Below are 25,052 nucleotides of genomic sequence, written 5' to 3'. Positions count from 1 at the left end.
CTAACTCTCTATCCCTCTCCCTTCCTCTCTGTAAAAAATCAATAAAATATATATTTTTTAAAAATAGACAGGCTGACAAAATTTAAGGGAAAACTGGTTTGCTCCTATTCTGGTATGAAGTGAAGAGAAATTACGGGTGGATCTCATAGGCATGAAGAAGGCAAACATGGCTTGTTTGGAAGCTTAGTACTTAGCTAAGAAGTCGGCCTGAGCGTGACTCCCATGACACTCCCAGGAGCCTGCGCCGTCACCCTCTGAAGCCACAGAGCCGGCAGCATTGTCGCGGTGCAGTGACCAGAGCCCAGGGCAGGAGGACGGGCCTCTGCATTTCATTTATATGACACAGAATCCCCTTTCCCACCCCGACCTTTTCTCTCAGAAATCACCCCGTTCTTCTCAAAGTACAGCCTGAAGGACAAAGCATGTGGGCTCTTTGGAACGCTGCTCTTTAGGATCTGCTTAACCAGAAGGCCCATTGCGAGTGTTTCATAGAGCAGCCTCCTGAGGGCGAGGAGCTGAAATAATACTTAGCAGAGGAGCCGTATTTTCCCCGGAGGCATGGCTGATGGGACAAGAGGGTGGGAGGTAAATGTCCCCGCACCGCTCCACCCGTCACTCTCTGGGGAAGGTGGCCTGCCCAGGCCCATGCTGACGCCAAGCTGGGCTCACAGGCGGCCGGCTGCAGTCCGCGTGCCCGCTGGCAAAGCTGGTCTGGGCGTGCGGGCTCCGGCTCTGTGGGGAGGCTCTGTCGGGGGCACCTGCGATGGGGCAGGGTGAGTGGGAAAGACTTCTCTGAAGAGTCTGTCCCAGAATGAGCAGCAGAGTGACACTCAGGTAGGAACAGAGAAGGGTGCCATTTGCAGCAGGAGGGAAGGAACACCAAATAGAAGCGGGAGAAAGCAGTCTTCTTCAACCAGCAGCAAGAAATGCAGTGAAGACCGGGCTGACGGAGGCCTGGCTGAAGGCGTGGCTTGGGAGGCGGCAGACCTATTTGGAATGCCGGGGCTGCCATGGCCCCGGTGTCTTCTGCTGAAAGATGGCGCTCACCTCCGCAGACACTGCGAAGGCATCGACATGGCATATACAGTATGTACACGGTACACTGCAGCTGTTTATTGTTCTGTTAGAGAATAAGAATATTATTGGAGTACTCAATGCATGAGAGTAAAGAAGTAAACATAAAAGTTACCACAGGATCTGGGGGTTGAATTCTCTCTTGAAGGCAGTGGAGACCCGCCATGGGACTTGAAGCCTGAGGGTTGACACTGCAGTGATATCAGCAGGCACGGCAGGGAGAAGAGGTGGTGTGGGCAGCCCAAGGCCTGGAGCCAGGAGAAAGGGGTCGCTGTGCCAGGTGAGGTGGCGAGGGCCTGGACCCAGTGAGCAGAACTGGGACAAGATCATGAGCTGTGCAGGAGGCAGAGTGGGTGTGACTTGGAGATGCTCTGGATGGAAGTGCTCAGGTGAGTGAGGAACCAAGCCCAGTTCTCGGCTGGCACCAGTGGACTGGGGGATGACAATGGCATCCCCTGACCTAGAAGAGACCAGAACGGGACTTGTTGATGGAGGAAGACAATGACATGTGGCTTTGGGAGATGCAGGGAGTGCTAGTCACACTGTGGCCCACTGGTTGATTTGGAACTGCCTCCCTAAGGGGACTCCCATCCCGTGTACGCGTCCTCCCTGCCATGATAGGAGGCAGCCCCTGCTCCCTCGGCCGCCGGTCAGGCCAGGTGCAGACACTCACCTGGACTCTATGTATGTCCTCCACTCAGATGCCAGAAATGTGAGATGCCGCGTGGATCCCTTTGGGGCTGCAGGAGATGGTGAAAACATCCTGGCTTTTCAGGGGCAGCAGGTGGACTTACGGTGTGCAGTCCCCGGTCCCCATTGGGTGCAGGGTGGACTTCAGATGCCTGTTTCTGGCTGCTGGGTGGTGTCTGTGTTTAGCAATCATGGGATCTGGCCCAGGGAAGCCTCATGGATGGGTTGGGCACTTCCCTGGCTAGACAGCCTCCAAGACTGACCCTGCAGTCCCAGAGACGCTGTGAGTGCCTAGCAGTCTTTCATATATATTTGAATTCTGTGTCTGGCAGCTCTGGCCGCCGGAGAACTGGCTGTCAGTGTACTGAAGGAGTTCGGCAATCACATCATCCGATGCCAGACCTCCTAGCCCCAGCTGCTACCTTCTGATCAGCTATGCTTCTGGCCTGGCTTAAGTTCATCTGACACTGCTGAGTAGGAGCCTCCAGCTAAGGACACAGTCCTTGTAGTAGCCAGGTGATGGGGTGAACCCACAGCAGAGCTTCCTGACTGGGGCTCTACCCCCAAAATACCCATCTCCTTGGCCCTTGGAGGACCTGGGCAGGACCCGGGGCACCTAAAGTCTCAGACCAGGTCCCTTCAGGTCCCACTCCCCCATGCAGATGTTCCTGTGTGCACCACCACAGCCCTGCTTCTCAGAGAGTGCACACCCAGCATGGCAGCCCTGGGTTTTCTGCACAAAATGCCAGTAGAATGGCCTTTCTATGCCATGGCTTGCTCACAACTTCCCCATTCAAAGAAGAAAATGAGACCTGCTGGTCATTTCTCCCTCTGCAGAGTAACAAGCTGAATGAAAAGGAATTGGCATGGCCAGGGCAAGACAGCATTGAATCTCAGCCATCCATCATCATAGTAACTCCCATGGTGGGACAAGCGTTCTCTTCCATCAGTTTAATTTTAGAGATGGGAAGAGTGGTGCACAGGGTGTAAGATGGCTTTCCCATTGCATTCCAAACCTAATACTTGTCCCCACACTATTGCTGTCACAGCCAGGTTAAAGAAAGGCTCCACGGCATCATATCAATAAACTAAATGCCACTGAGTTCCCACAGCATTTTCCACTTTACTCTGCATTTTGCAAGAGAGAGAACAAAAAACTGTTGACAGTACAAGTAATGTATTGTCAAGGCTGTAATTACCCATTTCAGCAGACCCCGACCGAGGCGATTGAGAAGCATTTCATTAGAGCGCTCATCTCGAGCCAAAGTCAGGCAGTTTGACAAAAGCATCCAATATGATTTGTTCTACTTAATTAATGTAACTCCTTTTTTTTAGGGCAGCTCTCCCCATAAAGCAGTGTCCACACAGCCTCATATCAGTGCTTAGCAGGGGCAAGAGCCATGTGCAGCCATATATTCACCAGCAAACAGTCCTGACAGAGAGCTCTGCACACACCTGGCTCTGCTGAGGTTTGGAAATACAGAGATGGACCAGATGGACCCTATTTCCACCCCCAATTAGAGAGAAGGACAAGGGAACTTTCAGTAGATTTTGAAAACCACTAGGATGGAGGGTATTAAGAAAGCGTGGAGGAGAGATAGTGTACTCAGACTGGGAGGAAAGTAGGAGAGGGATGGAAGAGGTTTATGGAAAGTTTTCAAGAGGAGATGACGCTTCCTTGAATTAAAGCAGAGAGGATGTTGGGGCAGAGGGACTGGCGAGGGCACAGGCATGGTGATGAGGAGGACCAGTCCCTGCTGTGGTGACCCCACGGAGTCGATGTGACTGACAAAAAGTATGGAAGGAGAACGATAGTAACTCTCTCTCTGCTGAGGCAAAATTTACTTTTCGATCCCAAAGATGAGTAGGTGAGCATGCAGTGGTGGATGAGGTGATAGTGAAGCTAGCTCGGGACTGGTGCCAAGAGAAGACTGCAGAAAGGAGAAGTGCTGTTAGTGCTATCATTGTGGGCATACAAAGGAGCAGGAAAATATGAGCAACAACAAAGAGATAAATCAATCAACCTAAACTGACCCACAACCAATATAAATGTTAGAATTAGCAGACAAAGACATTAAAGACAGATATTATAGTTGCATTCCATATATTAAAAAGTTGAGTAGAGATTTTAAAAGGTATTTATAAGACACAATCAAACTTCTAGAAATAAAAACTATAGTGTGTGGAGATAAAAAATATACTTGATGGGACCAGCTGGTGTGGCTCCATGGTTGAGTGTTGACCTATGAACCAGAAGGTCACAGTTCAATTTCTGGTCAGAGCACATGCCCGGGTGGTGGGCTATATCCCCAGTAGGGGTCATGCAAGAGGCAGACAATCCATAATTCTCTCTCATCATTGATGTTTCTCTCTCTTTCTCTCTCTCTCTCTCTCTCTCTCTCTCTCTCTCTCTCTCTCTCTGTCTCTCTCTTCCTGTCTCTGAAATCAATAAAAATGTATTTAAAAAAAGAATATACTTGATGGACTTAATGGGAAATTAGACTCTGCTGAAGTAAATATTAGTGAAATTGAAGGTACAGCAATAAAAACTATGAAAAAAATGAAACACAAAGATAAGAGAGAATTTTAATAAATGAAAACAGCATCAGTGAACAACAGGACAACTTCAAGTGGCTTAATATACATGTGATTGAAGTCCCCAAATTAGAGGAGAAAAAAGTGAGAGAAAAATTATTTGAAAAATAATGACCTAAATTGTTCTAAATTTGATGAAAACTAGACTCATAGATTAATAACAGTTGTTGAACCCCAAGCATAAGAAACATGGAGAAAACTATATCATGAAAAAAAATCTAATCAGATTGTTCACAATGATTTTTTTCTGTGACAAAGAAAATCTTGAAAGCATCCAGAAAAAAAAAAATACATAAAATAAGAAAAAATTAGGATGGCATTAGATTTCTCATCAGGAACACTTCAGGTGAAAAGACATTTAAAAACTGAAAGAAGTACTGAAAAAAATAAGTCTGTCAAGTTCGGATTCTATACCCAGAAAAAATACCTTTAAAAAGTGAAAGAAGAATAAAGAATTATATAGATATAGAAAAGCTAAAAGATTTCATCAGTAGACCCACACTATGAGAAGTGTTAAAGTTCTTTAGGAAGAAGGAAAATGATACCAGATGGAAATTGGGATCTATACAAAGGAATGAAGAGCACTAGAAATGGTAACTACATATATACCAGTAAATATATAAGATTTTTAATATTATTTAAATATCTTTTTTTTTCAAACCCACTACCTTTCATTGTATTGGATGACACTCCAACCAACTGAGCCACACTGATCAGGGCTTATTTAAATATCTTTAAAACATAACTGAGTGTTTAAAAAAATAAAAACAATGTAGTTTGGAATTTAAAACACGTGAAAGTAAAAGGTATAATAGCAAATGCACGAAGGTTGGGAAGGAAGAAATGGAAGTACTGTATACTATTGTAAGGTATTATAAGTATATTCTTAGACTACATGTAAAGAGTTATCAAATCAATTGCAGTTAGACTATGTTAAATTAAAGATGTAAGCAATCACTAAATATGAAAATGAAGAGTTATGACAAATAAGATAACAGAGGAAATAAAATGTAATCACAAGACTTCCAATAACCCAAAATAAACCTTAAAAAGAGGGGAAAGGAAACAACAATACATGGGTCAAATATAAAACATGTAGTAAATTGCAGGTTTAAAACTAGTCCTATCTAATAAAAGAGCAATATGCAAATTGACCATCAATCCAAGACACAAGATGGCCGCCCACATGTGATCAAAGATGGCTGCCCCCATGTGGACACAAGATGGCCACCACAAGATGGCCTGCAGGGGAGGGCAGTTGTGGGCAGTTAGGGGTGACCAGGCCAGCAGAGGAGGGCAGTTGGGGGTGACCAGGCCGACAGAGGAGGGCAGTTTGGGGAGACAAGGCCAACAAGGGAGGGCAGTTGGAGGGGGGGGACCCAGGCCTGCAGGGGAGGGCAGTTGGGGGCAACCAGGCATGCAGGGGAGGACAGTTAGGGGCGACCAGACTGGCAGGGGAGGGCAGTTAGGGGGGACCAGGCCTGCAGGGGAGGGCAGTTGTGGGCGATCAGGCAAGCAGGGAGGGCAGTTAGGGGTGAACGGGCCAGCAGAGGAGGGCAGTTGGGGGTGACCAGGGCAGCAGGAGAGGGAAGTTGTGGGAGATCAGGCCAGCAGGAAGGGCAGTAGGGGGAGACCAGGCCAGCAGGGGAGGGCAGTTGGGGGTGACCAGGCCAGCAGGGGAGGGCAGTTGGGAGCGACCAGGCCAGCAGGGGAGGACAGTTGGGGGGGACGGCAGGCCTGCAGGGGAAGGCAGTTAGGGGTGACCGGACTAGCAGAAGAGGGCAGTTGGGGGGGACCGGGCCAGCAGGGGAGGGCAGTTGCGGGCGACCAGGCCTGCAGGGGAGGACAGTTAGGGGAGACCAGGCCAGCAGGGGAGGGCTGTTGGGGGTGACCAGACCAGCAGGGGAGGGCAGTTGGGGGTGACCAGGCCTACAGGGGAAGGCAGTTGGCGGGAGACCAGGCCTCCAGGGAGGACAGTTAAGGGCAACCAGGCTGGCAAAAGAGGGCAGTTAGGGGTGACCGGGCCAGCAGGTGAGGGCAGTTGGGAGTGACCAGGCCAGCAAGAGAGGGCAATTGGGGTGAGGACCAGGCCTGCAGGGGAGGGTTGTTAGGGGTGACCAGGCTGGCAAGGGAGGGCAGTTGGGGTGGACCAGGCCTGCACGGGAGGGCAGTTAGGGGTGACCAGGCCTACAGGGGAAGGCAGTTGGTGGGAGACCAGGCCAGCAGGGGAGGGCAGTTAAGGGCAACCAGGCTGGCAAAGGAGGGCAGTTAGGGGTGACTGGGCCAGCAGGTGAGGGCAGTTGGGAGTGACCAGGCCAGCAAGAGAGGGCAATTGAGGTGGGGACCAGGCCTGCAGGGGAGGGTTGTTGGGGTGGGGACCAGGCTGGCAAGGGAGGGCAGTTATGGGTGACCAGGCCAGCTGGGGAGGGCAGTTAGGGGTGACCGGACTAGCAGAGGAGGGCAGTTGTGGGCGACCAGGCCTGCAGGGGAGGACAGTTAGGGGTGACCAGGCCAGCAGGGGAGGGCAGTTAGGGGCAATCGGGTCGGCTGGGGAGTGGTTAGAGGGTGATCAGGCAGAAGCGGTTAGGGGCAATCAGGCAGGCAAGCTGGTGAGCGGTTGGGAGCCAGCAGTCCTGGATTGTGAGAGGGATGTCCAACTGCCCATTTAGGCCCGATCCCAGTGTTAAGTGACTTCCCATTGGGATCGGGCTTAAACGGGCTGTCGGACATCCCGCAAGGGGTCCCAAATTGGAGTTGGTGCAGGCTGGGCTGAGGGACACCCCCCCCCTCCCCATGCATGAATTTCGTGCACCGGGCCTCTAGTCATATAAATAATTTCATTAAATATATATGGTCTAAATAACCCAAAATAGAATGCATAGATTGTCAGTTATTTTTTTTAAAAAAATGACAAGGCCCAACCAAATGCTGTGAACAGGAAATAGATTTTAATACTTTAAATATAAAAATACAAGTAATGGAAAGTAAAAGGATAGACAATATATACATAGTCAATTACCATTATTCATAGTTGTTATAGTCTATAAAGTTTCCATGAACACTGAGTGAATACTGAACTATTGCACCTAAGTGAAATATGTGTGTGTAGCTCACATAGATTTTCATCTTAAATATTCTATTTTCTTTATCTTACAAAAGAGAAAATGTGGTTTAGAAGTGTTAATGACTTGCCTGAGGCACCCCACTAATAGGTGACAGGGTCAAGATTCAACCCACCCAACCTCCCCCAGAGCTGGAGCTTCTTGTGCTGCACTGCCCTTGCCCCTCCTGTCTCTCTGTCCCTGGGCATCTCTGTATGAACTGAAATGAGAAGGAAGAACATCAACTTGGCACACCGCTGCTGGAAACAGGTGCATCGGTGACTTGTATTATTTGCTAATCTGCGCATGTCTGAGAATGACTGCAAAAGTACCAGAGGTTGCAAATCAATTTTAAATAGTAGGTGAATTTGCAAATACAGAATCTGTGAATAATGAGGACTGACTACCATGCTGATACTAATCAAAAGAAATGTGGTTTGGTTATATTACTATCAGACCGAGTAGAATTCAGAACAGAGAATGTTATTACTAAGAAAAAGTCAATTTTACAGCAGTAAAAGAGTTGGTTCATCAAAGGGACTAAATATTTATGCTTCAAATAACAGAGCCTCAGATAAATACTAGTACTAGTAAGCAATTACTGATAGAGCTGTAAGGAGATATAAACAGATAAACCTACAATTGCAGTCAGAGGTTGCAATACTTCTTTCAATAATGGATACAAGCATATTATTGGTAAGAACATAGAACATTAGAACAACACTATAACCAACTTGACTAAATTGACATTTATGGAATACTCCACCAAGCAGCAAAATACATATTTCTTCAGGTGCACACATTACCAGATAGACCATATTCTGGGCCATAATATTTAAATCTCAAATTTTAAAAATTTAAAGACACTCAAACTATATTTTCTGACTATAATAAAGTTTAATTAGAAATTAATAACACAAAGGTATCTCCAAATATTTGAAAACTAAATGACACACTTCAAAATTACCCAGGGATCGAAAGGAAATCAAAGTAGTATTAGAGAGCATTTTGAAGTGAATAAAAATAAAAACACAGCATATCAATTTGGAAATTTATATCACTAAACACTTATATTAGAAAAAGAAGAAAAAAGTCTTAAATCAATTACCTCAGTTTCACTTTAAGAAACTAGAATCAAAAGAACAAAGAAAAATATCTTTCTGCCAATAAACTCAACAAATTAGACAAATAAATTCCTTTAAATACGCAAATTAATGAACTTAAAAGAAGTTAATAATCTGGTAGGCCAATACTTATTACAGAAATTGAATTAGTTAAAAACCTCTCATAAAGAAAGCTCCAGGCCTAAGTGGCTTCATTGTGAAATGTACCTAATGACCAAAGAAGAAGTTTTAACAATTCTTTGGAAACTTCCAGAAAATTGAAGAAAAAAAAGAAAAAGAAAACATTTTCTAACTCTTTCTGTAAGGCTAGCATTACCCTCATACTAAAAGCAGACAAAGACATTAAAATAAAACTATAGACCAATATTACTCATAAACATAAACAAATTCTAAACAATTTTAACAAATAAAATACAGCAATAAACAAAAAGGATAATAATACATCATGACCAAGTAGGGTTTATCCCAGGAATACAAGGTTTCATTAATGTTTAATTAATATAATTTACTGTATTAACAAACTAAAAAAGAAAAATAACATGGTCAGTTGAATAGGTGTGTGTGCGGGGGGGAGGAATTTGACAAAATTTATCCATTCCTAATAAAAACTCTCATAAAATGAGAAAACAGAAGTGAACTTCTTCAACTTGATAAAGGGCATCTATGAAAGCCCACAGCTAGCATTTAACTTGTTGTGAAAGACTGAGAGCAGGATCGAGACAAGGATGCCCACTCTGGACATTTCTACTCAATATTGTGTTGTAAGTTCTAACCTGAGAGGTTAGTAATGAGAAAGAAGTAAACGGCATACAGATTGGAAAGGAGGGAGCTAAACTATCTCAGTTTGCAGAGTACATTATCATATAGAGAGAACCCTAAGGAATACACACACACACACACACACACACACACCTTTTTTTTTTTTTTTTTTTTTTTTTAGCTAACAAATGAGTTCAGCAAGGTGCAGTACACAAGATTAACACACAAAAATCAATTGTATTTTTACATACTAGTAGTGAATTGAAATTGACATTTAAAAAATAACGATACCAATTTTATAGCATCAAAAATATAATATACTTAGGGACAAATGTGATCAAAGATGAGGAAGAACTATACACTGAAAACTACCAAGTATTGCTAAGAGAAATTAAAGAATACCTAAATAAGTAGAGAGATATATGAATAATCATGAGTGAGAAGACTTAATATATTAGTGTTTATTCTCCCAAAATTGACCTATAAATTCAATCTAACACCAATCAAGACCCCACCCAACTTTTTAATAGAAATTGAGTCTAGATCTCAATTCATATAAGCATGCAAAGGACCTAGAAGAGTAAAAGGCAGCCTTGAAAAGAGCAACAAATTAGGAAGGCTAACACTGATTTCAAGGCATATTATAAAACTACAGTAATTAAGTCAGTGTGATATTGTTGTAAAACAAACAACTAGATCAATAAATTCTTTTTCTGAAAATAGGTGGAGCCATATTGGTCTTGTCCAGATAATATTTGATGGAATGATCGAGTAAGACACCACATTTCTGTGGAATGAGAAGTGACAGCATGACCCCTGGACAGTATGGAAGAATGAGTTTATGTAGAACTCCCCTACTTTCTCTGTTCTAAACACAGAGAGTTTGCTTGTTTGTTTTTACAACTTTTTAAAAGTCAACTCTATGGTTGTAAAGGAAATGCTGGCCTACAGGCTCCAGGTGGAAAACAGGTGGTGTGGGCTGACTTTCAACACCTGCAAGAGCATATGGGCAGGAGCTCCAGGCAAGTATCAGGGGACCAGACCCAGCCTCTCCTGGGGGCATGCGCAATGCTGAGCACTGCGGAAGGCACGCCGAGAGCTGAGTGTGGCTCTGGCCTGAGGACTAAGTCTTCACCATCCCTGGACGACCAGAGTTCAAGTGATGCTGTTACTCATGGTTCTGAGAAGAGGCCCCAGAGGTCCATGTAGAAGAGGGACAAGACTGCAGACCCAGAGAAGTAATCCAGGGCAGAAACAACAGCAGTAAGACACCGCTGCTCAGATGAACTAACATCTCCGGGCTGGGACAGCTAATACATAAAGGATAGCCAGTAAACGTAAGAAATGGGAGGGAAATAAATGAGAAATCTAAAAAAGTCACTGATGTCAGTATATTTAAGATCCTCTAAAAGGAAATAGAAGGAATAGCATCCACCCTCTAAAAACGAAAGACAGGGTGGTGAAGAAAAAAGAGAGATGCCGATAGCTATGAATCAGAAACTGTTCGATATGAAAAAGAACGAACTTGAAATTTTGGAAAGAGAAAATATATTTAATTACAAAACTCCATCGTGACATAAACTCTAGACTGAACTCAGTTGAAGATAGAAATTCGTGACACTGGAAAGCCGTACAAAGGAATTTATCCGCTGATACCGTCTCTTACTTTGTAGTGTTTTAGTAAGGAGATGTGCAGTCGGGTGGAAGCTAGCTGAGGTGGAGGCGAGCTGTGCCAGCGCTCAGCAGAGGAACCGGAAGCCGCCCTGCAGGGTTTTCAGGACCAAGTGCCATTGCCCTTCCCTGGCTGAGCTGTCACCTCCGGTTACAGGATGCTGAGCTGGGCTGAAGCCCAGGCAGCAGGGGAGGGGCAGATAAATGACTGATTATCTCGGGGGGATTAAGTGACCCCAGTGGCTTCATCGATCTGCATCATTGCCTACCCTGGTCTTTCTTTGAAATGAGGAGCCACGTTGAGGAAGGATCCAAAGCCATCCCAAATTCTGAGTAGTTTTTTTAAACCATGAATAAGACTTTCTCTGTCTCACTTCCTGGGAAGAGAGGAGGGGCTCCCAGCACACTGTCAGAGGAAGGGGCTGCTTGTGGCGCGGAGCCGGGCAGGTGTGTGAGTGTGCGCTCTGTCCAAGGTGGGGGCTGAGAACATGGCTTCGCTGCATGTGTATTTCCATGTTGCTGAGGCCATGCATGCCACAAAGTCTGGCACTGGAACACTGCGGCAGTGTGGCATCCCTCTTCTCTGGTTAACAAGGCCAACACACTGGAACTGAGCAGGGCAGCATTAGAGGGACACTTGGTGTGAAGTGATGTCTGCTGCCACCCATGAGTCTCTTTTTAGGCCAGACCCACCTGCCTAGAACTCTGTCCCTATGGCGTGGCCCATTCTGTCCCCTATTTGTTTCTGTAATTAGTAAGGAGACAGTTCTTCAAAATTACTAACACAAGCTGTAATAGGATTCATTTTAACTTGGCACTATGTTTGGAAGGAACTTTATTTTTCTTTAGAGTCCTAGCATCTTTTTTAAAAATATATTTTTATTGATTTCAGAGAGGAAGGGAGAGGGAGAGAGAGATAGAAACATCAATGATGAGTGAGAATCATTGATCGGCTGCCTCCTGCATGCCCCCTACTGGGGATCAAGCCCTGGGCATGTGCCCTGACCCATAATCAAACCATAACTTCCTGGTTCATAGGTCGACATTCAACCACTGAGCCACGCCAGCTGGGCTAGAGTCCTAGCATCTTCAGGCAAGGGTAGGTTCCTGGCCACGAGGCTCCTGTTGTGTGAATCGGGAAACTGAGGCTGCAGTTTGCAGGCAGGGACTGGGGGTCGCATGCTCCCTGGACTTCAGGGGGTGAGGAGGGACATACAAGCTGCTTTGTCCTGTGATGGGCACAGCTCAACCAGGCCAAGTACCAAGTGTCAGGAACAAAGCACTGAATACTGCGGTCGGGAACTGCTGCACGGGCCTCACAGGCAGGCTTCTGCAGAGTTCTCCTTCAGGCCTTACTTTGTGGACACAGTCTAACAAGGGTGAGTGCATTAGCCCATCGCAGCGGAGAAGGCTGGTCCAAGACTCAGTAGGAAACTGGTGGCGCCGAAACCGGTTTGGCTCAGTGGATAGAGCGTCGGCCTGCGGACTGAAAGGTCCCGGGTTCGATTCCGATCAAGGGCACGTACATTGGTTGCGGGCACATCCCCGGTAGAGGGTGTGCAGGAGGCAGCTGGTCGATGTTTCTCTCTCATCGATGTTTCTAGCTCTCTGTCCCTCTCCTTTCCTCTCTGTAAAAAAATCAATAAAATATATTTTTTAAAAATATATAAATAAATAAATAAAAGAAAGTTATGCTGTAACAAATGACCCTCCCCCACATCTCTATGGCTTTCAACAATAAGGTTTTCTTTTATTAAAAAAGATTAAATAAAAAAAAAAAAGGAAACTGGTGGCAAGGCAGGAGGTGGTGTCCCCAGTCCTGAGGGCAGGTAGTCTGTGTGCATTCTTAGGGTGCTGGGCCTCAGGCTTTCTCTGTGTTGTGCCAGTTGCACAGAGACTGGGCAAATTGTCTCAGGAAAGAGTCCATTGCAATTGCATGGCAGGTTTCAAACTAAACTGTCTACCCACTGTCTCTCCCATCCTGTGCTCCAGCTGCCCACTCTGCTCAGGCTCAGGACCAACCAGCCACCATGGTGTCGCCCCTGTGCACCCAGAACTCCCCGTCCCGCCTGCCCACTGCCAGCCTCAGGCCCCACTCCACGGTGTCCCTGAAGCACCTCCAGCAGCCCCCAGTGCAGACCATCAGTGGCGCCCAGTGCCCCTGGCCAGCCATCCCACTCACGTCAGCGGCATCGGCCGTCACACCTCCCAATGTCACTGCTGCCAACCTCAATGGGGAGGCTGGAGTGGGGACCGTCAGTGGCCTGTCTACATCCAGCCCCACCAACGTGAGATGCAAGCCAGACGAGAAGAAAACTGAAAAGGTAAGCAGCCCATCCTGGGTGGGCTGGTCATTGTAACTCTTTGGCACCATACACCAAAGACATTTTGTACAATTAAGGCTTAAAGGTGGGCACCAGGCACATGGCAGACAGGGAAGCCAGACCAGCGAGCAGCTGGTTGTCACAGTGGAATCTAGGCAGGCCGCAGGTCCAACTACCCGAGCCCAACTACCATTTTTATGCAAATCAGAAAAATGTGTCTTCTCCTCAAGATGTGTTCATCCATCTATTGGAAAATCATGGTGCTATCCTCATTTTGTTAGAACAACACTCTCCTTGCCATGCACCGGGATATTATAACAGAATACACAAACCCGCTTTTGTGTTGGGGGAGTGGCAGCCACGCCTTCCCTGTGTCATCCCTGAGCGGGCACCACCTCTCAGACGCACCGTTCAGGCCCGCTTTCTGAGGAGAAATGGGAGCAGGATGCCAGCCTGAGTTGGTATGGGTGGCATTGCTAGCTCTTCTTTTAACTGTGAAGGAAGTAGGCTTATTTCACACAATAAATCTGATTCCAATGAGCTTGCCTCAGTTGCCACCCATCCAGACACTGGATCAAACAGGATTACACTCCAGGTTTCTAAATCAATGCTGTCCAATAAAGCCATTTCAAGACACATATCTAATGTGAACTCTTCTAGTAGTCACCTTTTTAAAAAGTTGAAATAATTTTAAAATAAAATTAGAACATTAAATTCATTTTAACAGTATAATCTATTAAACCCCATCTCCAAATATAATATCATTTTAACATGTAATCTATATTAGAAACTTGTTGGTGAGATGTTTTACCTTTCTTCAGCCAGTGAGACAGCCCCGGTGCTCAGGGGCCACCGCCCGCCTAGCGGCTCCTTGGAGTGTGGGCCTAGGTCCGCAACAGGGACCCACTCTCTTTATCGGCCTTGTTGTATGAAAGGTTTATGCTCATTCTCTCATCTTGACACATTCTGTAAATCTTTTAAAACCTTTCCATGTAAAATCAGTCTTTTGAATGGAGTGTGCTAACTAGGGCTTGGATGAGAGCCTGAACCCTGGATTGTGTATTCATAGGGAGACCAGCCTCTGCTCTTCATGAACCATACCTAAGCCCGGCTGACTGCTCAGTCCATCAGCCTAGGAGCCCCTGAGGCACACCCACCACCCAGCTCCCTGTGGATGGTGGGAGTCCAGGAACCCCACAGAGATGCACACACCAGACTCTTCAGGGCCTCCCCGATGCTCAGGTCTGATCACAACCTCCCGTCCAGTCCAAAGGAAAGTAGTTCCCGTGCAGCTGGTGTGGAGGAGGCCTCAGTCATGGCTGCTCCTGCTGAGCTCTCAGCTCTCAAAGCTCAAATCCCCGGATATTGATAGACTGGCTGGGTGTGAAGTGAAGTGGTTGCTCTGCGCTTTGTGTCTATATTTGAAAGTCACTTGGGTCTTGATCTGCTCCCTTCCACCTGCAGCCTTGTGAGGAGACGTGCTGGGCCTTCTAGCTGCAGAGGTGGGGGTGGCCCCACCCTCTCACGAGGGCATCTTTCCTGGAAGACAAGATCCCTTCGGCCTCCGAAATGCTGAGGAAGAACAGGGGACAGACTTAGAAAGGGAAGAGCCGTACTTGCTCTGTCAACGTTACTGGTTCTTTGCCCCAGTTCCCTCTCTCCAGTTAGTGAAACAGGGCTGGCTTCATTCAGTGTGGCTCATGCTGGGCAGGGTCAGGCTCCTGGGAACCGACGTGGTGAGTGATATTATTCACCACCTTTGCCCTCTTAGGTGTGCCGCTAATGAAAACCAACATTGGGTCGGTTTTGACAGGCCAACCGGTTAGACACTTAGCAAGTGTTTTGCTTTCACTCAAGGCTTACTCTCTGCTAACCGTTCTCCTATGTCAGGAAGGAGCAGTTGAGTCCAGGGTCCCTCTTAATGAAAGGCTCCTCGGAGGAAAGTCCTGCTCCCACATGGAAAGCAACTTAGCTCGGATGACTCCCCAGGTTGGGCCTGGCCGTGGAAATGCACAGGCCTACAGCAGCCCATACCCGGCCATGCTTGTGACTGGGCACAGACTCCTTGAGGCACAGGAAGCAATTTATGCTTTGCTCCCAAGTAATGGAGTCTGGGAAGTGTGCCATCTTCCTCCATGGACAGATGGGTAATTCAGAGGAGAGCAGAAGTGGGCCCTGGACTGGGCCGACCTGCAGAACACAGTTCACCTGGATTCTGACACCTCAGCTTCTTTCAAATTCCATCCTCTTCTGACCATTCTCAGGTGATAACAACCATAGAGTACCACCAGATGGTGGCTCCTTAGAGAAATTTAGGAGCAGTTGCCAAATTAAGATTGGACATGGATGGAAGCCCAAAGCAGGACCCTCATTCAGGGAGGTGCTGCCTGGCAGGGCTGGAAAGGGCCCGGCCAGCTGCCACCTGCGCCTGCACCTCTAAGGCCCGCAGGCTGGGTGTGCACCTCACACTTCCTGGAAGCAGCCTGTCTTACGAATCACATAGATGAGGAAGAGAATCGAAAGCATCCCACAAAGCTGTGGGCTGCCTGTTAGGGTCTGGCATGCTGTCAGCCCACCGTGTGCTAATGGAACTAATAGCTTCAATTATAACTGAGCCCCAGAAATCTGGCATCCCCTTGATGAAGCAGACTGCTCCCCTGTGTGCCACTCACAGACCTGCTGCTGCTCTTCCGGTGGATGAAGTGGGTTCTATCCATCTGTTTTGTGTTTAAAATTCAGAAGTACTTGAGCTCGGCATACCTGAGTGAATAACAAAGTGTTTAATCTTTCTTGTTCCGTTCCAGACATTCTTCAGAAGGGTGCCAGATTTTACAAAAACATTATCTGAATGCATTTTATTTAATCTGATTTGTGGTAGCACTGTGTTTGTTCTGCAGAAACGCCAGAGGCCTGTTAGAAATCCAAACACAAGGCAAAGTTATCCAAACCTGACAAAGTGATTGCATAGCACAGACCCCTAGGAGGGAGCAGGCTTCTGATTTCTGCCCTTCTGCCGTTTGACATCACTCTGCCCCACTCTTCATAATCTCCTATGAAGCAATTTTAAAGGAATTAATGTTATGCTATAAATACTACTGGGTTAGCAGAGTCTTCCTACTTCAATGAAAAGATGATGGCATTGAGCTGAGGTGGCAAGAGAACAGGGTCACACATTTCTACAGCTTCTTGGGTGCTGAGTCTAAAAAAAATTTCTGGAGAATTGACACCCCAGCACTTTAATCCTCCCTCGTTGAATAATGTTAAACCCAGTCAGCCATGCATCAGCTCTGGAACAGTGGCCTAGGAAAGACAGCTTCTCTCCTGGAAGCAATGGGAGTGCCACTGAGGCCTGGTCTGCTCCCCATTCTGTGTCCGGGCTCCTCTGAGGACTGGGAGGTGAGACCTGCCCGGCTGGGGCCTCTCTTTGGTGGAGGAGCAGCTGCGCACTGGGCTCACGGCCACTTGTCAGGTGTGGGCTGGCATCACATTCAGAACGTGGAGCGCTCTGGGGGCTCTGGGTGCAGGACAATTGCAGCAAGGTCTGTGCCCTCGTGGTCCAATGTCACGGAGGTAAAAAAGCAAGTACAAAGGCTGAAGACGGCCCAATAGGTTGTGTGATGTGACGGGACGGAGCAGAGGAGAGAGAAGTAGTCTTCCTAGAGTGGCCATCATTTCAGAGAGTAGGTGGTTCCTGACGGCCTCGGAGTGTGAGAGGCTCCTGGGGAGGGAGGGAGGCGGCTGTGCGTGGGGAGGTGGGGGTGGCCGGTCCTGCTGCAGATGCCAGGAGGCTTGTCCACCTGCCCCAGATTCCCTCTTTCACTGCTAAGCTTGCCCCGGAGTGGGGCAGAGTGAGCCTGCAAGAGAAGCCCCTGAGCACCAGGCTCCCAGGTCTCTTTCCTGGGGTCTCCTCACCGTCTCTCATACTGCTCCATCTCACCAACAGGGCTCACTTTACTCCTGGGGTAACCAGTCCCTCACACCAGCACCCCCCCACCCAGTGTCAGAAAGTCCACGTAAATGCTGTCCCAGGGGCGCGAGGTCAGGGACTGGGCTGTGGTGGAAGAACCCTTCCAGGCCCGCACAGAGGACTCTGCCCTGCTGGTCCTGTGGGCTGTGCCTGCTCACCTCCCCAGCCTGGTAGCATTGCCTGAATGATGGCAAGACTGAGAGAGACCCTCAGGGAGAAGGTGTCACTGACAGTGACAAAAGGGCCCGTGCGGGGCTCTGAGCCAGCTGAGCCTTTCAGAGGGAAATGAGCATCATGATCAGAGGCAGTATCTTGTGCAAGCAATTTAAAACAAATTTTTATTCATTGATTTTTTAGAGAGAGAGTAACATTACTTTGTAGAGTAACATTACTTTGTTGTTCCACTTATGCATTCATTGGTTGTTTCTTGTATGTGCCCTGACTGAGGATTGAATCCACAACCTTGGCAATTCCAACCAATTGAGCTAGCCGGCCAGGGTTTGGTCAAGTAATTTAAGTGTTATTTATGCCCTCGCGGCCTTGTCAAGTTCCACACTTCTGTCTCTGTAGCTCTTGCTGTTTGTTTCATTCCTTTTCTTTTCCTCAGCTCCCATGAAGCAGGCTAGCTGTCTCACTGATATGTTCGAGCTTGCATAGTTTGGATTCCCTGGGCTGTTGTCGGCCTCACATCCCAGTTATGCCTTAAAGTCAGGATGGGGCCCTCTAGTTTCTGAACTCCCCATCTGTGGGAATGTGATCTGTTGATTTTTCACAAGCCAGCCATTTGGTTTGATTGGTTATCTAGAAGTCTTACTGCTTCCTGTAAGAATATATTGAAGTTCAGTGATTTGCCTCTCAGTTGTACATGTTTCCAACATTTCTGTAACTGTTTTCATAGAAATATTTGGGATGTGCTTTCATGTTTCCATCTCACAATTGTTTATCAAAACTACAGCATGTGTGTATGTCTATATGTTTGTATGTGTGTATTGTGTATGTGTGTGCATGTATGTATGTGTGTTTATGTGTGTGGGGTGTGTGTGTGTGTGTGTGTGTGTGTGTGTGCAAAGCTCATGGAAGATCTTTGTCCTCTAACATGCCATCACAACCTGTGAAAAGAGCGAGCTCAGTGATGAGCGGAAAATAACCCTCCTCCGTCCCTGCACTCATTCACCACCTGCAGTAGGGATGGCGGGCAATGTGGTGGTACAGGATGCCTGGAGTCCGCATGCAAGGACCTGGGTCCAGGGTCCCATCCACCCATGTCATCTCTCTGAACTTGAATTTCCTCAACTGTAAGTGAGGTAACTGTGCCCTTGACAGCAGTTATGGAGAGGACTGTTTTGGACTGAATGTTTGTGTCTCCCCAGGTTTGTAAGTTAAAGGTCTACCCCCAATGTGAGGTGGGGCCTTTCAAGGGTGATCAGGATTTGATGAAGTCATGGGGGGAGGGCCTCCTGATGGGATTAGTAGCCTCTGAGAAGAGGAGGAGAGGTCTCTGTTCTTCCGCACAGACAGTGAGGAAAGGCCACATGAGGCCACCTGAGGCCACAGGGAGAAGGCAGCCACCTGCAGCAGAAGAGCCCTCCCCCCTCAGAGGAACCTCACCATGCCTGCAATCCGATGTCAGACTTCCAGCTTTCAGATGGTGAGGAAATCCGTTTCTGGTGCCTAAGCTTCCCCGTCTACGGTGTTTTGTTGTGGCAGCCCCAGCCAAGGACAAGGACATTAAAATAGAAGTGCATACAAACCACCAGGCACATGGCTGATGTTCTCCGTGTCCATGTGCTTGGCTTTGTTTCCTCCTTTGTAAAAGACGGTGTGGGGCATTACCTCCTACCTGCCCGAGAAGGACACGAGAGAGTAGAGCCTTTGGAAAAGGGCAAGACCTGCAAACGAAAGTGGAGAGATGAAGACGTTATGGAGAGGGTGGGCATGGGCTGCCATCATTGGCAAGCTTGGGAAAACCGAGCCCCACCGAGGCTGTGGACTGCACTGCCTGAGCAGCCTGGGGCTCCCCAGGTTTCTGCACTGCGGTGGGGATCAGGATAGTTGTCAGGGTGATGGCCTGCAGGTCATGCTTAGAACTCGAGCTCCCAGCTCCTGCCTTGACTTCACTTTCCTCCTTCTCTGCCCCTTGAGCCCCTAGGCTCATCTGGTCCCTCACCTGGACACAAGAACCAGGACATGATCAGCTCTGGCTCTCTCCAACTGGGGCTGGGCAGAGGGGGCTTCCCAATCCTCCATCTCAGAGCTTCTGATGTCTTTTGAAGTTGCAGATTAAAGTCCTAGAGCTCATTGGAGATGTTGGGGCTAAAGATGTTTCTACACAGGAGGGAGAGCTGGAGAGCCGAGCCTGAGAATTACTGGGAAAAGGGGAGTCCAGGCGTGTTTGCAACGGGGGAGAAAGGAGCAGTTCTGGGAAGAAGATCTAACTGCTGTTCAGAAAGGCCACAGAAGAAGCCGTACACAGTGTCAAGAAGTTCAAGAGGAGGAAATAAGGATGCCAGTGCCCTGGAGGCGTCTGGTTCAGGGAGAGGAGGGGTCCAAAGGGGGTCAGTGTGGCTTTTAAGCACCATTTCTGGTCGTCACCATGTGGTCACTGGGTTAGTGTGCTGGGAGCTGGAGAGGGCGCCTCGTGCTTTCTGCTTGGCAGGCTGAGTTTGAGTGAAATGTGGAAAACATGTTTATTGTGCCTTGCTTCTTACAACATTCCCACCCTGAGGCCAGAGAGTCTGTGCTTCTTCAATCTTGGAGCTTCTGAGACGTCCCCAGTGACCTGTCAGGACGGACTGTCTCAGGGACTTGGAGAATATTATCAGCCTATTGTTGCACCCGAGGCTCCCAGAGGCTCCCAGATGTGCATCTGGTCCTATGATCCTATTTGCATCTTCCTTTGTGGGTGAACCATGAGACGAGTACTTCCTCTGCCCTCAGCCTGTGCCAACAGGAAGTGAACGCTGGTTGGGGCCAGATGAATGAATGAAGAGCTGTGGCATATCCCACTAAATGGAGCTCCGGATCCTCGCAACCCCTCTTTGCTGAAAACGGACTGTGTGCCAGGCACTTCACTAGGTGCTCTGCATGTCGCATCCTCGTTTTCTCGGGAGCACTAAGCACTGCTCTCGAGGTCTCCTCCTGAAGAGGAGCTTAGAGGAGCGGAGTGCTGCCTGTCGCCGGGGGGACAGGGGACCAGCCAGCCCACCTTGTCATCATGCAGTCCCTGCCAGAGTCCTCTCATCACCGTTCTGTGTAAACCCCCGTGCCCTTCTCTGAAATGACTTAAACAAATGAAAGTCTGAACAGTGTGTATGCGGCGTCTACAGTTATAGAATGCCATACTGGATTGTGTGCCTTGTCTCAGTTCTCAGGACAAAGCAGCAGAGTTGCAGTTAACATTTGAAATTGAGTTCTGGGTTCAAATCCAGATTGTGCAGCTTACTAACTAATTGCCCTATGTCTACTTTAAGAGCCTAATGAGCTAATGTATGTACAAGACTTAGAAGAGTGTCTGGCTCTGTTCTCAAGAAACAGTTTCCAGGATAATTTGTGAGTGTGTGAGTGTGTGTGTGTGTGTGTGTGTGTGTGTGTGTGTGTTCCATTTTATACATGAGGAAGCTGATTCTAAAAGCAGTTAAATAACTTGTTCAAGTTCAGTCAACTAATAAATGACCCTGACAGATATGCCATCTGTCTCCAAGGCAGCCATGATGTGGCTGAACATCCTAAAGGTCCGCAGGATGACAGTATCTTCCCCTTCAAGAGCTCCTTTCCTAAGCAGGTGCTCAATAACCCTTGTTTCCTGCTTTTATCACCTTCCCTGGAAGCTGGTCCCTTCTCTGTGTTTTGACGTCACTGTCTGTAGTCCTCTGCAATCACGCACCAGGCTGCACAGATGGCCATTGGCTTCTGCCTGATCACCTGCTGGGTTCGGAATCAGAGTCACTTCTTTTGTCCCTGTTTCAGACCTGCTGAGGCAGAATCTTGGCGGGTGGGGCCCCAAAGTTAAATTTTATCTAACTCCCTGGTTAGTTATTTGTTCACCAAGTGGGAGAGCCTGCATTGTCCCATGTGCTTTCCCAAGACAAAACAAGGGTTAATGGTGAGACACCAAGTGGTGGAAATGAAATCCATTTTATTTATTTAACAAAAATGTATTGGGAGCTAACTAGGTCCTAGGTATTTTGCAGAAACTTAAAAATATCCAAACACATCATAAAAACAGTAATATAATCAATATTTGTAAGATGCATTCATGGTTTAAAAAGTACTCATATCTCTCATTTCAACACCTCTGTGAGGCAGTGTCTATGGAGCTGGGACTCGGAGCTGCACCTGTGCTCCTGGTCCCTCGGCCCCGCTGGCATGAACTACGACAGGAAGGGGGATAGGGATCATGGGTGTGTAACTGCATGGGGAGCTGGGGAGGGCTTCACAGAGGGGGCTTGTCCCCACTGCGTGGCAGCACTCCACCACTCATTTGGGGGCAGAGGGAGGATGAAACTCTGCAGACGTGTCTGCCTCCCGTGGCAGGACTTGTGGGGGGGCATTTTGTTCCCACAGTGCAGACTGTTTGCAGTCCCCACCAAGGCTGAAAAGTGATTCACCCTGGAGGGGGATTTGAGCCACAGCTGGGGACAGCAGAATGCTGGTAAGGTTTCGTAAGAAAGCAATGACCCCCGAAACCTAACAGAAACATTATTTTCTGCAATTCACTGGGCCCGTGAAAATCCCTAATTTAGTCCTGGTCCTGGGAGAAACCCCAGCAAAGCTATCTCTCTTTAACATAACTTTCAGCCCAGAGACCCTAAATTGCATCCACAAAAGCCTCATTCTCCCCATGATGTTGCCTGTGAAGTTGACCTGTGAGTCTCTCCCCAGTGCCCTCGAAGTGCTCATTAGCTGATCCTAACCTGCATCACAGAGAACAGAGACCCCAGGGAGGGCCTGGAGCGGTCCGCAAACTCAGTGCTCGGTGCCTGCCAGGACACCGATGCCACAGCAGTGTGTAATAACCAGATGCTTAAGGAAGGCATTACCAGAATTCTGTTTTGGACAGTTCTCCAGCCATGATATCAGAGTTTGCCATAATCAAATTAAGAAAATGATCAGTCCTATTTATTCATGGAGAACTAGGACAGGAAACTGATCCATTGCAAACACACAGCTAAGGCTGGACTTCACGATGACATGCTGAGTGTCCCAGTGACTCTGTCTTCTCTCAGCTCCGTATACATCTCACTGAGGCGTGGCTGTGCTGCCAGGGCCTTCCGTCCCACCGCAGCGCCTTGCGGCAAGCATTTGTTGATCCAATCTGTTCTCTGCTCATGAAGAAGAATAAAAGAGGGGCTGGGAAAGGCTAAGTGGGGGAAGCATGCCAGCAGGAAACCAAGGCCAGCGACTTGAGGTTTGGGGGCTCTGACAGCTGAGCCCAGAGGACCAGGACCATCAGATACTACCCCTCACATTTATTCTGTGTCCTCTCAGCTCCAGTGCCCTCGCCTAAGTTGTCTCAGGTCATGCAGAGCCAGACACTCACTGCCAGCTGCCAGCACCTTTCAGCAGTGTTGGCAGCAGAAGCCCCAGCTAGTGGGGGGAACAGGATGCCTTGAGGCAACCTCTGAGCCAGATGCATGATGCCCCCTAGTGGCTGAATTACTGAAATTCTCTTAAGTATGCCCAGCATGTCTTTGTCAAGGACGCTGAAACAGGGCTGAGCTGAGCAAAGTGCACAGATAGGGCTGCCCTGTGCCCACCTGCTCGCCCATGCCAGCCTTTTATCATCATGGACAGTATTTAGGACATCTGCTTCCATCCTTTCTCTCAATATCAGTGCTAGGAGTAGAGAAAAATGTATGACTTGTTCATACTACAGTGTTAATGACTTAGCTTAAGGATATGCATGTTACTACATATGTGTGTTTTAAGGAAGTTTCAGCACACTGACTCCCCCAGTAGCTTCTAACCATGCAGACGAGGAAGACAGAAATAGGAAACCTTGCATCTGTCCACCTCAGAGTCCAGTGAGCTGGGACTAAAGCAGACTTTTGGTAGCCATCACCGATCCAGTGGTCTAGGATTAGAATCATGTGCACTGCCACCCTTTTACACCATATCCCTAGATCTGCTGGCCACCTAACTCCCATTGGACATTAGAAAACTAAATTCCAATAAAGCCATGCCAGTGTCCAAATTCCAAGGCAAGCACATTGTTCTAAAAGCACCTCTCTGCGTGTCCACACTTTCTTCCCCTCACATGCACACAGTCACGCACACAGTCACGCACATGTGGCACAGCCTCAGGTGAACAGGATTCTTCTCTCCCACACGGAGACTATCCCTACAGTGTCGATGGCAGCATTTTCCACACTCCATGTACTCTACACCGGCACCGCCGGGGAGGTTGAGGTGAGACGCCCCTCACACCCAGAGCTGCACAGGGTTCAGGGAAGTAGAAGTGCAGACACCCACGAACACCGGCTGGGCTGGTGCCTCCAGGGCAGCCTGGCTCTCGGGCCTGGGCCTCGGTGTAGAGCATCTTGGAGCCACACAACCTGAGAGGAAGGGGAGATGCTCCTGCAGAGCCGAGAGTCCCGACGAAGACCGTGCTGGGTGTCCCCCCAGCACGCGGCCTTCAGGGTGGTGCCGGGGGGAACCATGTCCTGAATGTTGTCACATCCCTGAAGGTAGGAGAGCCGCCGCCGGGTGACGAGATTTCACAGTATATTCACCAATGGGGGAGTTGCCCTCACCGGCTGCCATCCTTGGCACCGGGACAAGCGACTGTCTGGGGGATGTATGGGGTGCACACGGGTACACATGCGCACAGGTTCTGCAGGTGTCCCGTGTGGCCCAGCCTGTGTGCAGAAGAAGGTTTGCAGAGAAGGCTGTGTCCAGGGTCTCCCCCCCTCGCCACCTCCCACACCCCACCCCACGCCGCTGAGGTAGCTCATCTCCGGAAGCCCACGGCAGAATGATTAAACCCAGCTGTGAGGGTTAGAAAACCAGGTGAAAAACCACATTATGATGACAGCTGGTGACCTGAAGGCAGATGAAGTGGCCAGGTTAGAACAGGCCCTGGATGGCGAGTGGGTGTGCTGTCAGGAACAGCCCCTGCGTACCCTCTCCTGGGCAGGGCACCTTCCAGCCTGCCCAGGGGGCTCCTGATTCCATGTGGGCCACTTACGCCGCGTTTGGGGAAAGGAAGGAAAACAAGAGTTGGGAAAGCTTTCGATATTAGCTTTGTTTTCTTCCTCTAACCAGCTTTCCCAGATTCTGTTTAAAGTCTCCAAAAGGTTTACACTCCCCCCACCCCCCACCCCCCGCCTCACTAACAACAAGGTCACTGAGAAGCATTCACCCAATGGGTTTCAACATTGTGTGTCTTTCCAGAAAGAGAAGAAGAGTGGGCTGCTGAAACTTCTAGCCGGGGCATCCGCCAAGAAGAAGTCTCGCTCCCCGCCGTCCATCTCTCCCACCCATGACCCCCAGGTGGCAGTGGACGCCTCGCTCCAGGGTGCAGTGGGGCTCGAAGCGTCCTCACTGTCCCTCCATGGCCGGGCAGGGTCCTGCCCCATAGAGAGCAAGATTCAGGGGGCGATGGGGATGGAGCCACTGCACAGAAAGACGGGCTCCTTGGACCTGAACTTCTCCTCATCCCCTTCCAGGCAAGCCCCTTTCTCCACGGCTGCCGCCCGCCCTGAGCCCAAGCCATTGCCCAGAGAGAGGTAAGGCTGAGGGCCAGCTT

General features: G+C 48.5%; 1 protein-coding gene across 1 annotated transcript in view; it reads left to right on the top strand.

Annotated features, from left to right (window-relative positions):
- Positions 1–25,052, top strand: part of SH3RF3 (SH3 domain containing ring finger 3) — a 289,194-nt gene that overhangs the window by 254,868 nt on the left and 9,274 nt on the right. Inside the window, exons 8-9 of the mRNA XM_008154106.3 lie at positions 13,007–13,338; positions 24,698–25,032. Of these exons, the coding sequence (XP_008152328.2) occupies positions 13,007–13,338; positions 24,698–25,032 (667 nt within the window). The remainder of the gene's footprint in view (positions 1–13,006; positions 13,339–24,697; positions 25,033–25,052) is intronic.

Source organism: Eptesicus fuscus, chromosome 9 (genome assembly GCF_027574615.1).
Source record: "Eptesicus fuscus isolate TK198812 chromosome 9, DD_ASM_mEF_20220401, whole genome shotgun sequence".
Lineage (NCBI taxonomy): Eukaryota > Metazoa > Chordata > Mammalia > Chiroptera > Vespertilionidae > Eptesicus > Eptesicus fuscus.
The sequence above is the reverse complement of the archived record's forward strand: the minus strand, read 5'-3'. Positions and strand labels throughout refer to the sequence as shown.